Source organism: Sinocyclocheilus anshuiensis, unplaced genomic scaffold, assembly GCF_001515605.1.
Source record: "Sinocyclocheilus anshuiensis isolate Anshui unplaced genomic scaffold, SAMN03320099.WGS_v1.1 scaffold2108, whole genome shotgun sequence".
Classification (NCBI taxonomy): Eukaryota; Metazoa; Chordata; class Actinopteri; order Cypriniformes; family Cyprinidae; genus Sinocyclocheilus; species Sinocyclocheilus anshuiensis.
This window is the reverse complement of record NW_015544242.1, coordinates 106903-124163: the sequence shown is the minus strand read 5'-3', so window position 1 is coordinate 124163 and position 17261 is coordinate 106903. Positions and strand designations below refer to the sequence as shown.

Below are 17261 nucleotides of genomic sequence, written 5' to 3'. Positions count from 1 at the left end.
GGCATAGAGGAGAAACAATAATGTACAGTATGTGGAAAATAATGTGTTTTTTTTAACCTTAAACCGCATAAACATTTCATTACACCAAATACACAAAATAATGTTCTTTTTAGCAGCATCATATGACCCCTTTAAATGATCAAAGCACCCAGAGCACTGAGAAATCAGTTTTAGTAAAAGAATAAGTATACAATTATTTATCATTATTAATAATTGTATGCTCTTTCTCATTGCACAGATGGATATGTACCTTTGAATTACCTTTTGCATGAGTACGTATTAATTTACATACAGTAATACAAGTAATTTTTATTTGCTAATATTTTTTTTTAAATGTTATCAAATCCTCTACTTTCATTTTCAGGGAGAATGAGGTTTATGATGACATTGATACTGCTTCAGGTACATATATATATATTTTTTTAAATATCTAAATCAAATATCTTGTTTCATCCCATCAAAAGAGGGATTTTTATTTGGTTTTCCTTGTAATTATAATAGCAAATTTGATTTATTTATTTTTGTTTGTTTGCTTACTGACAGATATATATGACAATGACGACAGCTGACCTGCTTAGAGGTGATGGTTATCATCCACGTAAAACAGTTTTCACCTGAGAAAGTAAAAAGAGACTGAACACCGACTGTTTCTTATAACGAATGAATGAATGACATGAAGATGTTTGCTTCAAGAAAACTAAAAAACTGAAAACTCGAAGCTTTGTATATTGTAGAAATAATTATTTTACGGAACATTATAATTATTAGAATTATTGTGATCGGAAAACTGTAATTATCATTGGGATGTTTTTGATATTTGTTTACTTTCAGATTTGTCTATTTTGTGATATATGGAAATCTCTTTTCAAATAAAAAGAAAAAAAGTTTACATTCGTTTTAAAAATGTTTTTTTTTCCTCTGTGGTTCACCATTTACTTTTAAACTTTTATCCTGCAACTATTTCAATAATGATGCTTGGGTTTTTTTTTCTTCTTTTCTTTACAAACACTTAAAATAGGCTGGAGATGCATCGGTGCTGCGCAGACCGATCGGAGTATGACATCAAAGCACCGCGAGAGTGATTAGAGAGTAAACAGGTGCGTTCGACTTGAAGCACGGCTACAGACGGCAGTCAACGAGAGTAGCCGCTTGCAGTCGGGGACGGAGTTGAAAACAGAGCCTCAAGCCGGACACTTTCTGCTCCCGTTAGTGACGCTCACACGGTGTTTGCATACTCTAACACAGATGAAGTGAATTAAATGCTATATTTGTCAAATACACAGACGTTTCAGAAACGTTTTCATGAGCAACAGAAACACTTTTTATATACTGCTTAATACAGCGCCATCTGTTCAAGAATAAAGTTCAACGTAAATATATACTATTTAAATACTAATAAAGTGGGGGTATATATGCTTTCATGATAAACGTGACTCAATATAACATTGCAACTACAGTAAAAAAGCTTTTAATGTTCTAAAAACACAGATTTATGAGCAGTATTGGATTTGAAGATGTTAGAAACACACGTCATTGTTGTCATGTGGTGAATTTGGCCAATCGTGAAACAGCTGTGTGTCATCAGCACTTCTGCAGTCGCTCTGAAAAAGCTGCGCCAGCTGATGCCACACGTGACAGTGACGTGGCGTCGGCGCCGGTTCAAGTCGGACTAAATTTCTAACCGGCATGCACTGCTTCAAGTCAGCCGCCGATCGGTCTGCGCAGTGTTGCATGAAGTCGAACGCACCTAGTGACTCTTTAAGCTTTTGTATCGCTCTCGCGGTACTTTGATGTCATACGCCGATCGGTCTGCGCAGCACCGATGCATCTCGAACAAGCCTAATGCAATGCCACTGCCTACACTAGCAGTGTTTTCTTTGCCAGCACACTCAACTATGATTGGCAGGTGCAGTATGCCGTCGCAGTGGCTCTTGAAATCGGCTCCTGACTGCTTTGGTCTGACGTGAATCTGAATAATTTCCGGTACGAAGTCCACTAACCTAAAGCAAGACTGCTGTCAAAAAGATGAATTTTAAACTAGTGTAGAAAACAAAACTCGTCTTTTATGTGTTTTAATATGTCTGACGTTCTGCAAAGTTATTAATGGATGTACTACGTCACATCTTTAGGCTGGAAAATTTGCAAACAAGAAGCAGCCTCCTCTTCGCAGGATTGAGTGTCTGCAGATGAGAATTAGACAAATCATGCAGAATTCAGTCGAGTCCTTCATAAATGCGTTAGAGTCATACAGAGGAAGAGATAAAGTGGTAAGTTTGTATTTACACGTATGTAATAGACAACACGTATGGTAATGCACATTGCACTTTAACTTTTTTTATTTGTGTAAATGGTTGGTATTGTATTTAATAAGAATAATAAATATAAAATAAAATACTTAATTATTAACTGTAAGATCCGATCATAATGTCTTAAGAGTTTGTACGTTTAAGAAATTGCAGCCTATTGTAAGAGACGTTTCAACATTTAATTATGAGTATTGTATATGCATAGACAACATACAAACGTACATTGCACATTAACTTTTTTCCTTTTTATTTACGTAAACAAAGAATAGTAGTTACTGCATTTAAAAGTGAAAATAAAAAATATAAAGTAAAATATTTGTTATTATCAACATTATAAGTTTAAGAGATTGTGTATGAGACATTTTAACTGAAATGACTTTAAATCTGGTTAAAAAAATCATGTTGGTTTGTGTTAGACAAATTTACGGTGCTCTGTTACTATTAAATCTTGTTAGAAATGTAGTACATGTGAGGAATTAATCAGGCACATTGCATATTCCCAGTTATGCATTAAAGCTGCTTGGTGACATATGTGATTTCAGTGCAGGAACTGCTGCACAATGTATTTATTGTTTTTTTGCTGTTGTCTAGATAAGGACGGTCTGCTATGGGTCTCAGCTGGTAGGTGCTGTTCTAGCTGGAAAGAACGCTCAGTCTTCATTGGGGAAGAGTCTCCTGCTGTTCTCCGCTCAGTTGAGTGACTGCAGAACCACCCTCAGGCTCTTTGATGACCTGGTCGGCTGCTCTCGAAACGCTATCGCGGTACTTTGATGCCACACGTGACAGTGATGTGGCGTCGGCACCGGTTCAAGTCGGACTAAATTTCTAACCGGCATGCACTGCTTCAAGTCAGCCGCCGATCGGTCTGCGCAGTGTTGCATGAAGTCGAACGCACCTAGTGACTCTTTAAGCTTTTGTATCGCTCTCGCGGTACTTTGATGTCATACGCCGATCGGTCTGCGCAGCACCGATGCATCTCGAACAAGCCTAATGCAATGCCACTGCCTACACTAGCAGTGTTTTCTTTGCCAGCACACTCAACTATGATTGGCAGGTGCAGTATGCCGTCGCAGTGGCTCTTGAAATCGGCTCCTGACTGCTTTGGTCTGACGTGAATCTGAATAATTTCCGGTACGAAGTCCACTAACCTAAAGCAAGACTGCTGTCAAAAAGATGAATTTTAAACTAGTGTAGAAAACAAAACTCGTCTTTTATGTGTTTTAATATGTCTGACGTTCTGCAAAGTTATTAATGGATGTACTACGTCACATCTTTAGGCTGGAAAATTTGCAAACAAGAAGCAGCCTCCTCTTCGCAGGATTGAGTGTCTGCAGATGAGAATTAGACAAATCATGCAGAATTCAGTCGAGTCCTTCATAAATGCGTTAGAGTCATACAGAGGAAGAGATAAAGTGGTAAGTTTGTATTTACACGTATGTAATAGACAACACGTATGGTAATGCACATTGCACTTTAACTTTTTTTATTTGTGTAAATGGTTGGTATTGTATTTAATAAGAATAATAAATATAAAATAAAATACTTAATTATTAACTGTAAGATCCGATCATAATGTCTTAAGAGTTTGTACGTTTAAGAAATTGCAGCCTATTGTAAGAGACGTTTCAACATTTAATTATGAGTATTGTATATGCATAGACAACATACAAACGTACATTGCACATTAACTTTTTTCCTTTTTATTTACGTAAACAAAGAATAGTAGTTACTGCATTTAAAAGTGAAAATAAAAAATATAAAGTAAAATATTTGTTATTATCAACATTATAAGTTTAAGAGATTGTGTATGAGACATTTTAACTGAAATGACTTTAAATCATGTTGGTTTGTGTTTGACAAATTTACAGTGCTCTGTTACTATTAAATCTTGTTAGAAATGTAGTACATGTGAGGAATTAATCAGGCACATTGCATATTCCCAGTTATGCATTAAAGCTGCTTGGTGACATATGTGATTTCAGTGCAGGAACTGCTGCACAATGTATTTATTGTTTTTTTGCTGTTGTCTAGATAAGGACGGTCTGCTATGGGTCTCAGCTGGTAGGTGCTGTTCTAGCTGGAAAGAACGCTCAGTCTTCATTGGGGAAGAGTCTCCTGCTGTTCTCCGCTCAGTTGAGTGACTGCAGAACCACCCTCAGGCTCTTTGATGACCTGTCCATGCTGGCGTACTCCACCGGCTATGGGTTAGGAGCCTCGGTGAGGACACAGGAGGGCTCTGTTTAAATGTAAAATTGGAGTTTTGAAGGAGAGTCTGATTTAATGGCTTTTTTTTTCTTAGGAGGAGGATGCTTTGGTGCGCTGGATGTCAATTCTGAATAATGTAGCGGATCAGTTGTATTACCCCTGCGAGCACATCGCCTGGGCGGCAGATGCAGAGCTCATCAAAACCAAATCTGACAGGTGGTGGGTGCGGAGCACAGGCCTCTGGGGCATATCACTTATCCTCAGCATACTCAGGTAAAGGCAGAGAGTGGACTGGACATCACCACATACAGTGCAGTGGGGTCCAGATGTCGGAGCACACGATAAAAATTGTGACTTCTTAAAAAACGTTTTTAAACCTGGAATGTTTTAGGTTAACTGTAAAAATGTAAAACAAAGAAAAGTTATTAAATAAAATCCACTAATGAAATTAAATGATTTGTTATAGAACTGCTAACCCTGCCTCCTAATTATGCCTCCTTTATAGTAGGCGAAAAGCTGTTGTAGTACAAGTAGTTTTTCCCAGGGTTATTATAGTTAAAACTAAAACCATAAAAAAAAACTTTTGTCACCTAAAATAAACATTAACTGGAAGAAAAAAAAAATAAATAAAAATAAAATATATATATATATATAGAGAGTGAGTGAGTGAGTATCTATTTATATTAATATGTTTTATATAATTTTTGAATTTTAAATATTTTATATTATGTTTTAATATAGTTTTAAATATATAGTAATATAGTTTTAAATGTGTTATAAATGTTGTATTGTTTATAATTTTGTAATTATTTGTAAATTATTATTAACTAAAGCTAAAACCATAAAAATGTCATATCTTGCAATAAAATAAACATTAACTGAAAAAAAAAACTTATTTCAGCTAGTTGCCAATGAAAGTATGATTTTCATCTAAAATAAACATTAACTGGAAGAAAAAAAAAATAAAAAAAAATAAAAAATATATATATATATATAGAGAGAGAGAGAGTGAGTGAGTGAGTGAGTATCTATCCATCTATATAACTTGTTTCAAGTAATTTCTAAGGTGACATACAATTTAATTCAGTTTAACTTAATTTACTAAAATAACAAACTCTAGAAACAATGTGAATGAACGCCACAACAGCTCAAGCAAAACACAAAATTTATGTCACTGCCAAAACTTTTGGCCATGACTGTATGTATAAACCACACAAAAAACTTTAACATTAAAATGAAAATAAAAAAATCTAAAAATAAAAACTACTTCAAAATATTTTTAAAAAATTACAATAGTATCTCAGTTATCCTAAAATAGCACTGGTATGGCCAAATTCACAGTATTCATAAAACTCAAAATGTACCCAGTTGATCTGCTTCCACTGTAATTCTGAAGTACACATCCAGTGGACACTTACCCGTAAGTCCAAGAGTGAGTAGAGAAGGCAGGAAAGTGATGCAGCTGACCATAGGTCACATAGCAAGTCCAACATGTGTGTCCGGATTGCAATCATACTACACGCATGCATACTTTATTGAACTCATTTTATTACATTTTTAAATAAATTTTGAACAAATGTAGTACGTACTCAGACAGCACGTGATTTCGGATACACTGACATTTTATTTCAATATTACTTTTATGGTAAACTAAAGTAGTTAGTTTTAACAATAATAACCCTGTTCTGTACAATATGTGTTTGTCTTTGGTAAACAGCAAAAATCTTTGTTTTTAGATCCATTAGGTCCATCCAGATTCTGAAGAGAAAATCGCAGACGTGTCAAAGCTCAGCTTCAGCTGAGAGCAGGTGGGTGTTCATTTTTAAAAGCGTGACGCTTAGGTCTAAATGTTAATGTTTCCATATTCACTGCCCAAACACAGAATGGCTCATTGTGTCTGACTGTCAGGGAGGAAGCCTTTTCTCAGAAAGCTGTGCTCCAGAGGCAGATCAGAGGGGAAGTGTTCAGTATCCTGAGCAGTTTGGCAGATCTCAGCAATGCTATTCATTGGATGCCACCTGGATTTCTGTGGGCTGGACGGTTTCCTCCATGGCTGGTGGGACTGATGGGAACGACCTCCTCACTGATAGGCCTTCTACAGATGAGCTCCGGTGATCAAGGAGCATGTTCCTGAAGCATCACTGGATAGCTTTACTCTTACAAATCTGTTGCTATTTGTAATAATTATGCCTTATGTAATAATTAATTATTTTGTTTAATAATGTGCAATTTATACAGGCTAACTGAGAAATCTGTATTTAGGAATTTTGTCAAAACTTAGATACACTGAAAGTTAAAAAGAGCAGCATTTATTTAAAATATAACTCTTTTGTAACATTATAAATGTCATTATTCACAATTTTGATCAATTTAATGTGTCCTTGCTGAATAAAAGTATTAATTTCTTTAAAAAAAAAACTAAAAAAAAAAAAAAAACTATAAAAAAAATTGTAATATAAACACACACACACAAGTTTTGGCAGTGACATAAATTGTGTTTTGCAAAGTTTGCTGCTTCAGTATTTGTAGGTTATTTTTCCACACGTTTCTATGGTATTCTGAAAATCTGATAAGCATATCATAAGTTTTAAAGGCTTTTATTGGCAAAAAATTATAATGAGTCAATATTTAGAGTGTTGACCCTTGTTCTTCATAACCTCTGCAATTCACTCTTTACTCTTACAAATCTGTTGCTATTTGTAATAATTATGCGTTATGTAATAATTAATTATTTTGTTTAATAATGTGCAATTTATACAGGCTAACTGAGAAATCTGTATTTAGGAATTTTGTCAAAACTTAGATACACTGGTGAATAATGAAAAAATATATATATATTTAATTGTATATAGATGAATGTATTCGAGAAAATGTACCATTTGAAAACTAATAATGTGAAAATGTTTCAAACGGAATTGCGAAATAAATGATTTTTTTTCAATGACTCTTTGAAATGTGGAGAAGCCTTTAATTTCTCATTTATATTTTTAGAGTCATTTTTATAATCATTTAAATAGAAATTCTGTGCACCAGTGTTGCCAAGTCCGCGGGTTTCCCTCGGAATTGGGCTGCTTTATCACTGTTGCCGTGGGTTGTTTTTCATGTCCGCGGGTTAAAGCGACCCCGATATTATGTATCGATGTTATGTATTGTGTATTTAGCCCGTGGAGTGCGAATTTTACCAGGGGAACCCCGCCAAAAACGTGTATTTTTGCACTATGCGATTGGCCTAGTTTTGGGCTAGTTTTGAGTAGCAATTGGGCGGGTTTTGTTGTGAAAACCTGGCAACCCTGCTGTGCACTTCTGCTTGTCCACTCGCCTTTTGAGGACTGACCACAGGTTCTCTATGGGATTGAGATCCAGGGAGTTGCCTGGCCACGGATCCAAAATTTCAATGTAATGATCTTCTAGCCACTTCTTTCTCACTCTTGCTTTGTGACATGGTGCTCCATCACGTTGGAAAATGCACGGATCATCACCAAATTGCTCATGGATCGTTGGAAGAAGTCGCTCTTGCAGAACGTTTTGATACCATTCTTTATTCATGGCAGTGTTTTTGATTGGCCTAGTCTTGGGCTAGTTTTGAGTAGCAATTGGGCGGGTTTTGTTGTGAAAACCTGGCAACCCTGCTGTGCACCTCGTTTGACAACACGATGGATTAGTTATGTCTTGTCCCGGTGCGCATGCGCAATGCTGACGTTCTGAACTACATTGAAGTTTTGTGGAGTCGCACAATAACAGTGAAAACCGAATATAAGTTCTGCGTTCTGTACAAAAATGTATTCCGTTAATTTGTAGGACTGTCTCATTGAAACACGACATGCTTTTGACCGGCTCCAATCTAAATAACCAATCCAAACTACCAGAATATGCGTGATACTGCTTGATAGTTATTGATGGGGATCTAGATAAAAGGTAAGCTGTTGTACTAAATAACATTAAATTTAATTTACAAATCTTTCTTACTTGTGTGCTTGGATTGTCCGTTCAGTTTACACAAATCAATTTTCTCCTTGACACTCGCTCATAATTTGCATGCTCGTATGTATAAACAATGACACACAAATCTGTCACGCTGTACCTTATCTTTGTAGACCACCATGCTCTTAATTTACTTTACCAAAAGTACTGTGATTGTACCGTGATACAGTGATCGGTATTTCCTTGATACTTTGATGGGAACCGAGCAATGAACCTTATTCAAATACAATGGTATTAACATAGTTCTCCGATTTTCATACTACCATGTGTACTTTTTCATACTTTTCATGACTTAACTATAATTATAAAATGGGGAAAATAATAATAATAAAGGTTGAGTAGATATAATGAAACATGTTACAGTATATTTCACTAAGTCACTGGTTTGCTTTAATCTTACACTTTGATAATCTGTTATTTAGGTCGTTTTACATGGATCAAGGCTCTTCTGGAAGATGAATGTGTATTAAGGGTCTTAAGGGAAGCTGAGAAGTTGCTGGATGAGGCAAAGAATTACCAGTAGTAATGGCAGATGATTTTCTCTACAATGGAGGTTTGGAGTCAGAACAGAGTTCCCAACCTGCTTCTTATGATTCCTCGAATGCTCAAACCGAAGCTTCAGCCCAGGACGCAAATTGGGCTCCTGATGGTTCTGACTACTCAACTAACCGTGCTGAATCCACAAATCTGCACAGTGAAAATTGGCAGAGCCCTGAGTCGGAGGATCTAGATTCCTATAACCCCATCGAGCCCCCGCCACTGGACTGGTGGTCCGACTCTTCCAGCGAGGCCAGTTCGGTTGTAGGGCTTGAAAGCTGTTCGGTGGGAGATTTAGAGGCTCCTGGATCTTTCAACACGAAGTTGAATGAAGACACGGTGTCTGCAGTAAGCGATTACGGAGCTCAGGACTCCAGCGAAGCTTCTGACAAAGCCGAAGAGCTTTTGGCTCAAGAAATGTGTGAGAATAAGCCTGAAATTTGTGTTTTTCAACAGCAGGATGAGCAGCAAGAAACAAAAGAGAAATATGTAGAGGATAGAGATAGAAAATTGAGGAATGAAGAAGAAATAAAGAAAGAGAAAATCAAAGACAAAAGTGCGAAACATGATATTGACCACTCGCACATTCAAAGTCTCCTCACTCAGCTCCATCTTTTTTATCCATCAGCTACTTTAGAGAATCCCGCCCACTGCACACCTGATGAATCAGCCAATCACGGTGCTCCACACAAGTCGAATACTCTAGCGGAGGCCGCTGCTTCCTCCTTCCAAGAGCTTGAGTTCAGTGTCCAGTCAGCATGTGCAGATGCGGACAGAAACGTCCCTGAAGCTTTGCTCTTTTCACATGAGTATCAGAAAGATCTGCTACAGCTGCTAGAGGAGCCAGAGCCTGAAGAACCCAGAACTGCCCCACTGTTGGTTCACACACCCCTGGTGACCCCCGGACATCAGTCAGGGCTCAGAAGGCAGAGCAGTGATGCAGATGAGATGATCTCCATATCTCACAGTGAGGACGCTTGGCACAGACACCTGCAGGATGAGCTGTTGGTCTCAGGAATCATAGAGGAGGAGCAGTGGACGGCATCTAAAGGCCTTAGCGCGGATCAGTCTGTCTCCCCAAACAATGATCTGGTGAGATTTTAGTCCTTTTAAATTGTAGTTAGTTAGACTGTGTTCCAATTAAAAGCAGATGTGGGAAACATCTTTCTTAACGTCTTTCACCATAAAAGTCCATTGCTTGACAGAAAAGCATTTAAAGCATTTTACACAGCTGTTTCTATGGAAGCCCATTTCTGCCGGGGAATAAAACGATATTGATAATTGCGACTTATCTCACATTCTGACTTTCTCGCAATTTGCAAAAGATCTCACTTTTTTAATTGTACATCTCGTAATTTGTAATTCACAGAAATGATTTCTCAGAATTGTGTGTTTATTGCACACAATTCTGACTTAATTTCTCCAATTTCAAGTTAATATCTCGCAATTAACGTCTCACAATTCTGACTTTTTTTTTCTTGCAATTCGGAATTTATATCTCTTTTCTGAGAAAAAAATCTGAATGGCGATATGTTATCTCAATATTTAATACATAAACTTAGATTAGAAATAAAGTCAGGATTGTGAGATAAAAAGGCCGAATTAAATTTTTTTATTTGTATTTATTATTTTATTTTTTTTAATTCCATGAAACAGGTTTCCTCCACAGGAAGTGGCGAAGTCACGTACTCCATGACAGACAGAAACACTAGTTTATTGATTAATTATTATGATGTTTAGGCAGTCTTCTTGCTGTTTTTTCCCCCTGATGCATTCATAATCATTACTTCTGTGGCACGGTGTGACAATTTTTATGCGTGCGCTTGAGCGCTGATAGGCAATTAAAGGCTCATTATTATTATGAATTATATGGCTTATTAATAGAAACGTGCGATTAGTCGACTAATCGCTTTAAATTAGCAACTATTAGTTGATCAGAAAAATCTTTAGTCAAGGGCAGCCCTACAGGTTTCCAAATGTTTCTGCACATGTAATCAGATCAGATTTTATCATGTAATCTTCAGCGTCACGTTTGACGTTGTACACCCACGTCTCAGTGAATCTGGAGTCGTGGATTTCCACGCAAAATGGAAATTGAGCTTCAGGGGGTGTTTTTAATGTACTTTTACAAACAGAGTTGGGAATTCCGACTTTCTGAGTTGAACACAGCAATGAAACCAACGAGTTCAGTTGTCTATGTGATGTCATTCATTTTCTTTTGTCTTTTAACAGGAAGCTGAGACACAGCCGGCTTATAAGAGTGGTATGAAGCTCCGTGTAGAAGTATTTACAAGTTGTACTTTCATAGCTCTTGTGATGTAGTTGATAATGTCATTTGTTGTTGTTTTAAGTGCCTGGACCATGTGATCCTGAAGACCTCCTGGAAGGGGTGATATTTGGAGCTAAATATCTTGGATCTACACAATTACAGTCTGAGAAAAATCCCTCCACCAACGCCCGGATGGCTCAGGCACAGGAAGCTGTGGATCGCATCAAGGTGGAAGAATATTATTTATTTATAAAAAAAAAAGCAAATGTAACACATTTTTTGTCAAGTATAACGACAAGACTCAACAATAAGGATTATAACTGCAGGCCCAATTGGGGCCACTGTTATACATTTTAAATGAATAATAATTTAATAGTGAAACAAATGATTATAGGTGGATCTTATCACATAAAAAAGACAAAATTCTGCATCCAGGCACTCGCATAGATTTAAATTTTTTAAAAAGCCTTTTATTTGCAGGGCTACATATTAAGAAAAATCAAATCTTCCCAAACAGGCCTTCACCTAATAACACATGCACAAGCTCCCATGTTTGATTCACTCTATGTATGTGTGTTTTAATGTGAATAAAAGCCTAGATTAAATCTGTTAATCACATACAGTGATTATTTCTCTTCAGAAGACTTAGTTTAAACTGCTCAATTCCTATGGATTCATTTAACAATGCCTTTATGACATTTTGGATTTTCAAAGTTTTGGTTACCTGGACTTTAATGAATTGACAGAAACCTCTTAGGTTTCTTATTTTGTGTTTCGAAGGTTAACCAAAGACTTATGGGTTTGGAACGACTTGGAATGATGGTTAGGATCATTTTCAACCTATTAAAAAGTTTGGCTTGGACCACTAAGGAAGCGCCCACAACACTCTTTCATTATAGTGTTGAGTTTTACATGAGAAACCACTACTCGCATTTTCTTTAGAAATTCTAAAAATCTAGTTTGACGGTTTTAACTTGGCTAATACACCTTTTGATATATTTGCATGTGTATCTAGGCACCTGAAGGAGAGTCTCAGCCTATGACAGAGGTCGATCTGTTCATTTCTACACAGAGAATCAAAGTACTGAGTGCTGACACACAGGTTAGACAAAAAAACACACCTGACAGTCCTTCTTATGTTCTGTGAGTGCTGTCTTCTCTGATGTGTGGCTGATTTCTCTCATGCTTCCAGGAGGCCATGATGGACCATGCTCTGCAGATGATTTCATACATCGCAGACATTGGAAACATCGTAGTTTTGATGGCCCGCAGGAAGCCAGCCAATCGCAAATCAGCAGACTCGCCGGCTAGCTCTGCAGCACCACCGAAGAAGTGCTGGATGATCTGCCATGTGTTTTCTTCAGAGGATGTGAGTGCTTTCTGTGTGGTGTCCATGTTGATAAAGAGTTGGTTTGCAGTGGATAGAGTCAAAATGTTCCATTGTCATTATTATAGGGTTTTTATTATGCATTTACATACATTAATGGGGGAAGTCGTGGCCTAATGGTTAGAGAGTCGGACTCGTAACCCAAAGGTTGCGGGTTCGAGTCTCGTACCGGCAGGGATTGTAGGTGGGGGGAGTGAATGTACAGCGCTCTCTCCCACCTTCAATACCACGACTGAGGTGCCCTTGAGCAAGGCACCGAACCCCCAACTACTCCCCGGGCGCCGCAGCAAAAATGGCTGCCCACTGCTCCGGGTGTGTGTTGACGGTGTGTGTGTGTTCACTGCTGTGTGTGTGCACACTTTGGATGGGTTAAATGCAGAGCACTAATTCCAAGTATGGGTCACCATACTTGGCCACATGTCACTTCACTTTACTTATAAATGTCTTTTGAGATACTATTTGATCTACATTTAATAGTTTCTTACTCTTATTTGTGTCTTCTTTAGGCTCAGATCATCGCACAGGCCATTGGTCAGGCTTTTGGTGTCACATATCAGCAGTTTCTGTACACTAACGGAATAAAAGCTAGTGATCTGAAGCCAGGCGAGTACAGCGATTACCTCGGCACTCAAGAACTTTATAACGGAGACCTGGTTCACTTTTCTCGCTCTGAAAACATCAGAGAGGTGAGGATGTCTTCCCTTCTATGTGGATCCATGCCGAAAGCTGTTGTTCTCAACACTGTTTTGTAATTTACTATGGCCCATTCACCTCTTTTTATCTTCAGGTGTGCATATCAAAAAAGCCAGGAGAGATATTAGGCCTCGCGATCGTGGAGTCTGGCTGGGGCTCCATCTTGCCGACTGTGGTAGTAGCCAATCTGCTGCACGGCGGCCCTGCGGAACGTTCTGGAGAGCTGAGCATTGGCGATCGCATCATGTCCGTTAATGGCACCAGTCTGGTGGGCCTCCCCATCACCACCTGCCAAAGTATCATACGAGTAAGACCAGCCAGAAATTAAAATTAAAGCTCCTGATTACTTTGCATCGCGTGTCAAAATGTTGAATTATCATATTCTCCAGGATTTAAAGAACCTGTCGATAATAAAGCTCAGCATTGTTCACTGTCCACCTGTCACCATGGCGATCATTAAGCGTCCAGACCCAAAGTATCAGCTGGGCTTCAGCGTGGAAGACGGGATTGTAAGCAACTGTTTACAACACATTTTTTTGACACTATGTTTGTAAAACTGTACTGAGTGTCTGACATTCAGTCAATGTGATTTCTGCAATAGGTTTGCAGTTTAATGCGTGGTGGAATAGCTGAGCGGGGCGGCATTCGAGTTGGTCATCGTATCATTGAGATCAATGGACAGAGTGTCGTAGCTACACCTCACGAGAAGATCATTCACATCCTGTCCAGTGCTGTAGGAGAAGTAAGAGGAGTGTATTGCACTTTAAACAAATCACCCACTTTATACTATATTAAAAACTATTTGAAATGAGATCTGATCATTCAGACTTTAACACGATCCACAAAAATCAGTTATTAATCAGATTTCAAACCATATATGGATGTGGTTTGGATCTTGTTTAGTTTTTTATTTCTCTTCAGACTACATGAAACAAAACAAATTTTTCAAAACTTTACTGGTGAAACCTATCATAGTATTTATTTTTTCTGGTTATTGAAGTCTACATAGTACAATAATACATTTTATAATTAAAAAAAAAAAATTATAATAAAACAAGTATTTCAATGTTTAAATATGTAAATTAAAACAAAGCATGCGTGAAGACATGCCTTTGGCCTTCTTTGTTGTTACTTCCTTTTTATTGGAACTTTAATTCAGACTTCTTTTCCATGTTGTGACATGCATCAGTGTATGGTTAATCTAAAAATCTAGAATGTAGGGCGCTGACTTGGTTCTATGCATCGGTTATTGATCAGATATGAACATTGCACTCAAAAATGGATACAGATGAGTGTGAGCCTCCAGGGGTGGGTTTAAGCTGACTAAATGATTCATCACCAGAGAAAAGTCTTGTCATTTTCACCCAAAAGACCCAGTTATGATCTTACAATTACATGTGCTCAGTAAGAGCTGTAACATGCATTTAGAAAATAGGTTGTGCCGATTTTAAAGTAGTAATAATAATCATTTTTATTTGATTTGTAACAGATTCATCTGAAGACTATGCCGACATCAACGTACCGTCTCCTGACTGGCCTAGATCAGCCTGTGTTCCTTTAGGAGGCAGGTCCTCTCAGGTTCTCTCGGTCACATGCAAATTTGCCACTAAACACTTGACTGAAGTGTAGAAAAAGGCTTTTATTTAAACTCTGCCTTTTAGCAGATGCATTAAAGCTGAACAGTGTAAGGAAATGTATAGAGATCATGGACCTCCAATTTAAAGCTGTTTTAGAGCTGCTTATTTAACTGCTGGTTTGCATGTATACATTTTTTTTTTTTGCTCTTGCTGCTGAGCCAAGGTGCCTGGAGACAAGCCTTGTGTGTTTGAATGACTACGTATTAGAATCCACACTCAAATCATCTTGAGCCTCCCATCTCAAGCTGCCAGCACTTCTCCAATATCGCAGTACAGATTTGATGTTCAGTGTTTTTAAATGGTTTACATGCTCTTTACAGAGCTCAAGAATTAGTGCCTGTAAAAAAAAATGAATGGACCTATGCCTTGGTTTGTTTTTAGCTGTAGAGAGAGGTATATTTTAATAACTGCTGTATTAGATGTTTATTAAAGATAGTACATAAAGACATTTTTCCTTGTCTTGTGTGTTTAAGAATGGAGGTAGTAAACAATTATAATTTTTAATATAATTTTATATAAGCTAAGACTTTATAAACACCAATGTCTGTGTGTGTATATATATATATATCGGCAATATAAATAGCAGGATAAATCCTCACAGGATATATGCAGAATCTTTAATAATTACATTTCGACGTCCTCACTGTCCCAAGTGCCGGAAATTGCGCAGGGTTTATGTAAAGCCTGAGTGGGTGGGCGCTAAATGAACACAAAGCAAATGATTGGCTACATGTCCTGAGTGCAGCGCTCTCTATTGGTTACAAGCTCAATGTGGTTTCAATGTTTTGAATGTAAGCCCCGCCCATCTCGGCATTTCCTCAAACTGTGATCTCGTAACGCCGGTAGCGCGCACGGACTGCAGACCGTCTATGAAGCATTGGAAGTTTGGGATAAAACGAAAGGTAACGGCATTGTACCCGTGATTACTGTGTTGTTTATAGACATTAATAGCGAACATTAAAGTTACAGTAGCGGCACTGAATAATTCGACGTGATATGACCTGCAATGAACGGATTATTACTTATTAATGACCCATTTATATAAGATATACTATATTCTATATTATGACACTGTAAGGAAAACTAGTAAAATGATTTCTAATTGAAAAATTAATTAATTGACTTCCACAATGGGTGTTTGTCAGTTGTGAAGGTCAGTTCTTTACATAAAGATTTAAAATCAGCAGTGTATTTTTAAGATATTGTCCAAACAGAAGCAGCTCATAATAATCTCAGTAACATTATTGTCTAGACACAAACTATGTGCTATGTTTTCTGTGCCTAGTTTGGAGGAGATTTATTTGTCTGGTCTCCTAAGCCAATTAGTATAATGAGGATTTCAAGAACAGGATGTGACAGTCAAAGCTGAAGAGATCACGTTTTTCAACTTTCTACTATTCATCAATTCATATAAAGGGCATGCTCACTCCACAAATGGACATTTTGTTATTGTTTTGCTGTTGGAACCAATTGCAAAAGCTCCAAATTTAAATATATGCATATTTAAATCACAATGAGTTATGAGAACTACAACAGGACATTTTCATAGAATAACATCTTAAATGTAGGTCTTTCCCTTAGGCAAAGCTATCAATTCAGAAGTCTTGGAATACAGCACACAATCCATGTGGAGTAGAGTCATGGTACTTGTCATTTTTGGAGCTTGACAGCCATTAAAAATTAAAGGGGTCATATGATGCGATTTCAATTTTTCCTTTCTCTTTGGAGTGTTACAAGCTCTTGGTGCATAAAGAAGATCTGTAAAGTTGCAAAGACTAAAGTCTCAAATCCAAAGAGATATTCTTTATAAAAGTTAAGAGTCAGCCACACCTACCTAAAACGCCTCGTTCTAACACGCCCCCACATGTCTACGTCACTATGTGGGAAGATTTGCATAACGCCGCCCCAAATGTTCACGCAAAGAAAGAAGGCATAACTTTTATTCTCACTGTAGTATTGTTGTTGCCGCCGCCGCCATGTCGTGAAGACGCTGTGTGTTTCATTGTGAAAGCGAAACTACTTTGTTTGGCCTTCCAAAAGAGGACGATATCGCTTCGTCATGTCTGGAGCTGATCCGTGCTGGTCGCTGAGGAAATACATCAACTTCACGCTGTGGATCGCCGGATCGGCTTTCACCGTGGACGAAGCGGAGTCCAGCCCGGGGTCGTCACATGTGGTTGCCGCAAGCCCACCGGCCGCTCCTTCGTCGAATCCGCCGGCCGTGCCGTTCTCAAGCTCACCGGCCA

The 17261-nt window shown here is 37.8% G+C and overlaps 4 protein-coding genes across 8 annotated transcripts in view; all 4 read left to right on the top strand.

Moving 5' to 3' along the window:
• LOC107697638 (FYN-binding protein-like) overlaps positions 1–878 on the top strand; it is a gene marked incomplete at its 5' end in the record, with an annotated part of 9123 nt that extends 8245 nt beyond the window's left edge. The window contains 3 exons of the mRNA XM_016498438.1: positions 239–272; positions 365–402; positions 544–878. Of these exons, the coding sequence (XP_016353924.1) occupies positions 239–272; positions 365–402; positions 544–569 (98 nt within the window). The remainder of the gene's footprint in view (positions 1–238; positions 273–364; positions 403–543) is intronic.
• Positions 879–3369: 2491 nt separating this feature from the next.
• Positions 3370–7319, top strand: pex11g (peroxisomal biogenesis factor 11 gamma). Of its 2 annotated transcripts, XM_016498440.1 has the most exons (7): positions 3370–3437; positions 3584–3721; positions 4338–4523; positions 4606–4784; positions 6248–6319; positions 6420–6688; positions 7194–7319. In XM_016498440.1, the coding sequence occupies exons 2-6, from the start codon at positions 3641–3643 to the stop codon at positions 6643–6645; spliced, it is 744 nt and encodes a 247-aa protein (XP_016353926.1). In that variant the 5' UTR covers positions 3370–3437; positions 3584–3640; the 3' UTR covers positions 6646–6688; positions 7194–7319. The 2 variants fall into 2 exon arrangements, with proteins under 2 accessions (XP_016353926.1, XP_016353925.1); XM_016498439.1 differs by having other exon boundaries at positions 3398–3721.
• An 859-nt stretch (positions 7320–8178) lies between these two features.
• Positions 8179–15247, top strand: LOC107697644 (amyloid beta A4 precursor protein-binding family A member 3-like). Of its 3 annotated transcripts, none has more exons than XM_016498447.1 (12): positions 8179–8426; positions 8915–9377; positions 9489–10121; positions 11262–11292; positions 11381–11526; positions 12314–12400; positions 12491–12667; positions 13192–13371; positions 13473–13685; positions 13768–13887; positions 13980–14120; positions 14868–15247. In XM_016498447.1, the coding sequence occupies exons 2-12, from the start codon at positions 9018–9020 to the stop codon at positions 14937–14939; spliced, it is 2160 nt and encodes a 719-aa protein (XP_016353933.1). In that variant the 5' UTR covers positions 8179–8426; positions 8915–9017; the 3' UTR covers positions 14940–15247. The 3 variants fall into 3 exon arrangements, with proteins under 3 accessions (XP_016353933.1, XP_016353932.1, XP_016353931.1); XM_016498446.1 differs by having other exon boundaries at positions 9486–10121; XM_016498445.1 differs by having other exon boundaries at positions 8915–10121.
• Positions 15248–15844: 597 nt separating this feature from the next.
• Positions 15845–17261, top strand: part of abca7 (ATP-binding cassette, sub-family A (ABC1), member 7) — a 41196-nt gene continuing 39779 nt past the window's right edge. For both annotated transcript variants that reach the window (XM_016498444.1, XM_016498443.1), the window contains exon 1: positions 15845–15917. The gene's annotated coding sequence lies outside the window, so the exon portion shown is untranslated. The remainder of the gene's footprint in view (positions 15918–17261) is intronic.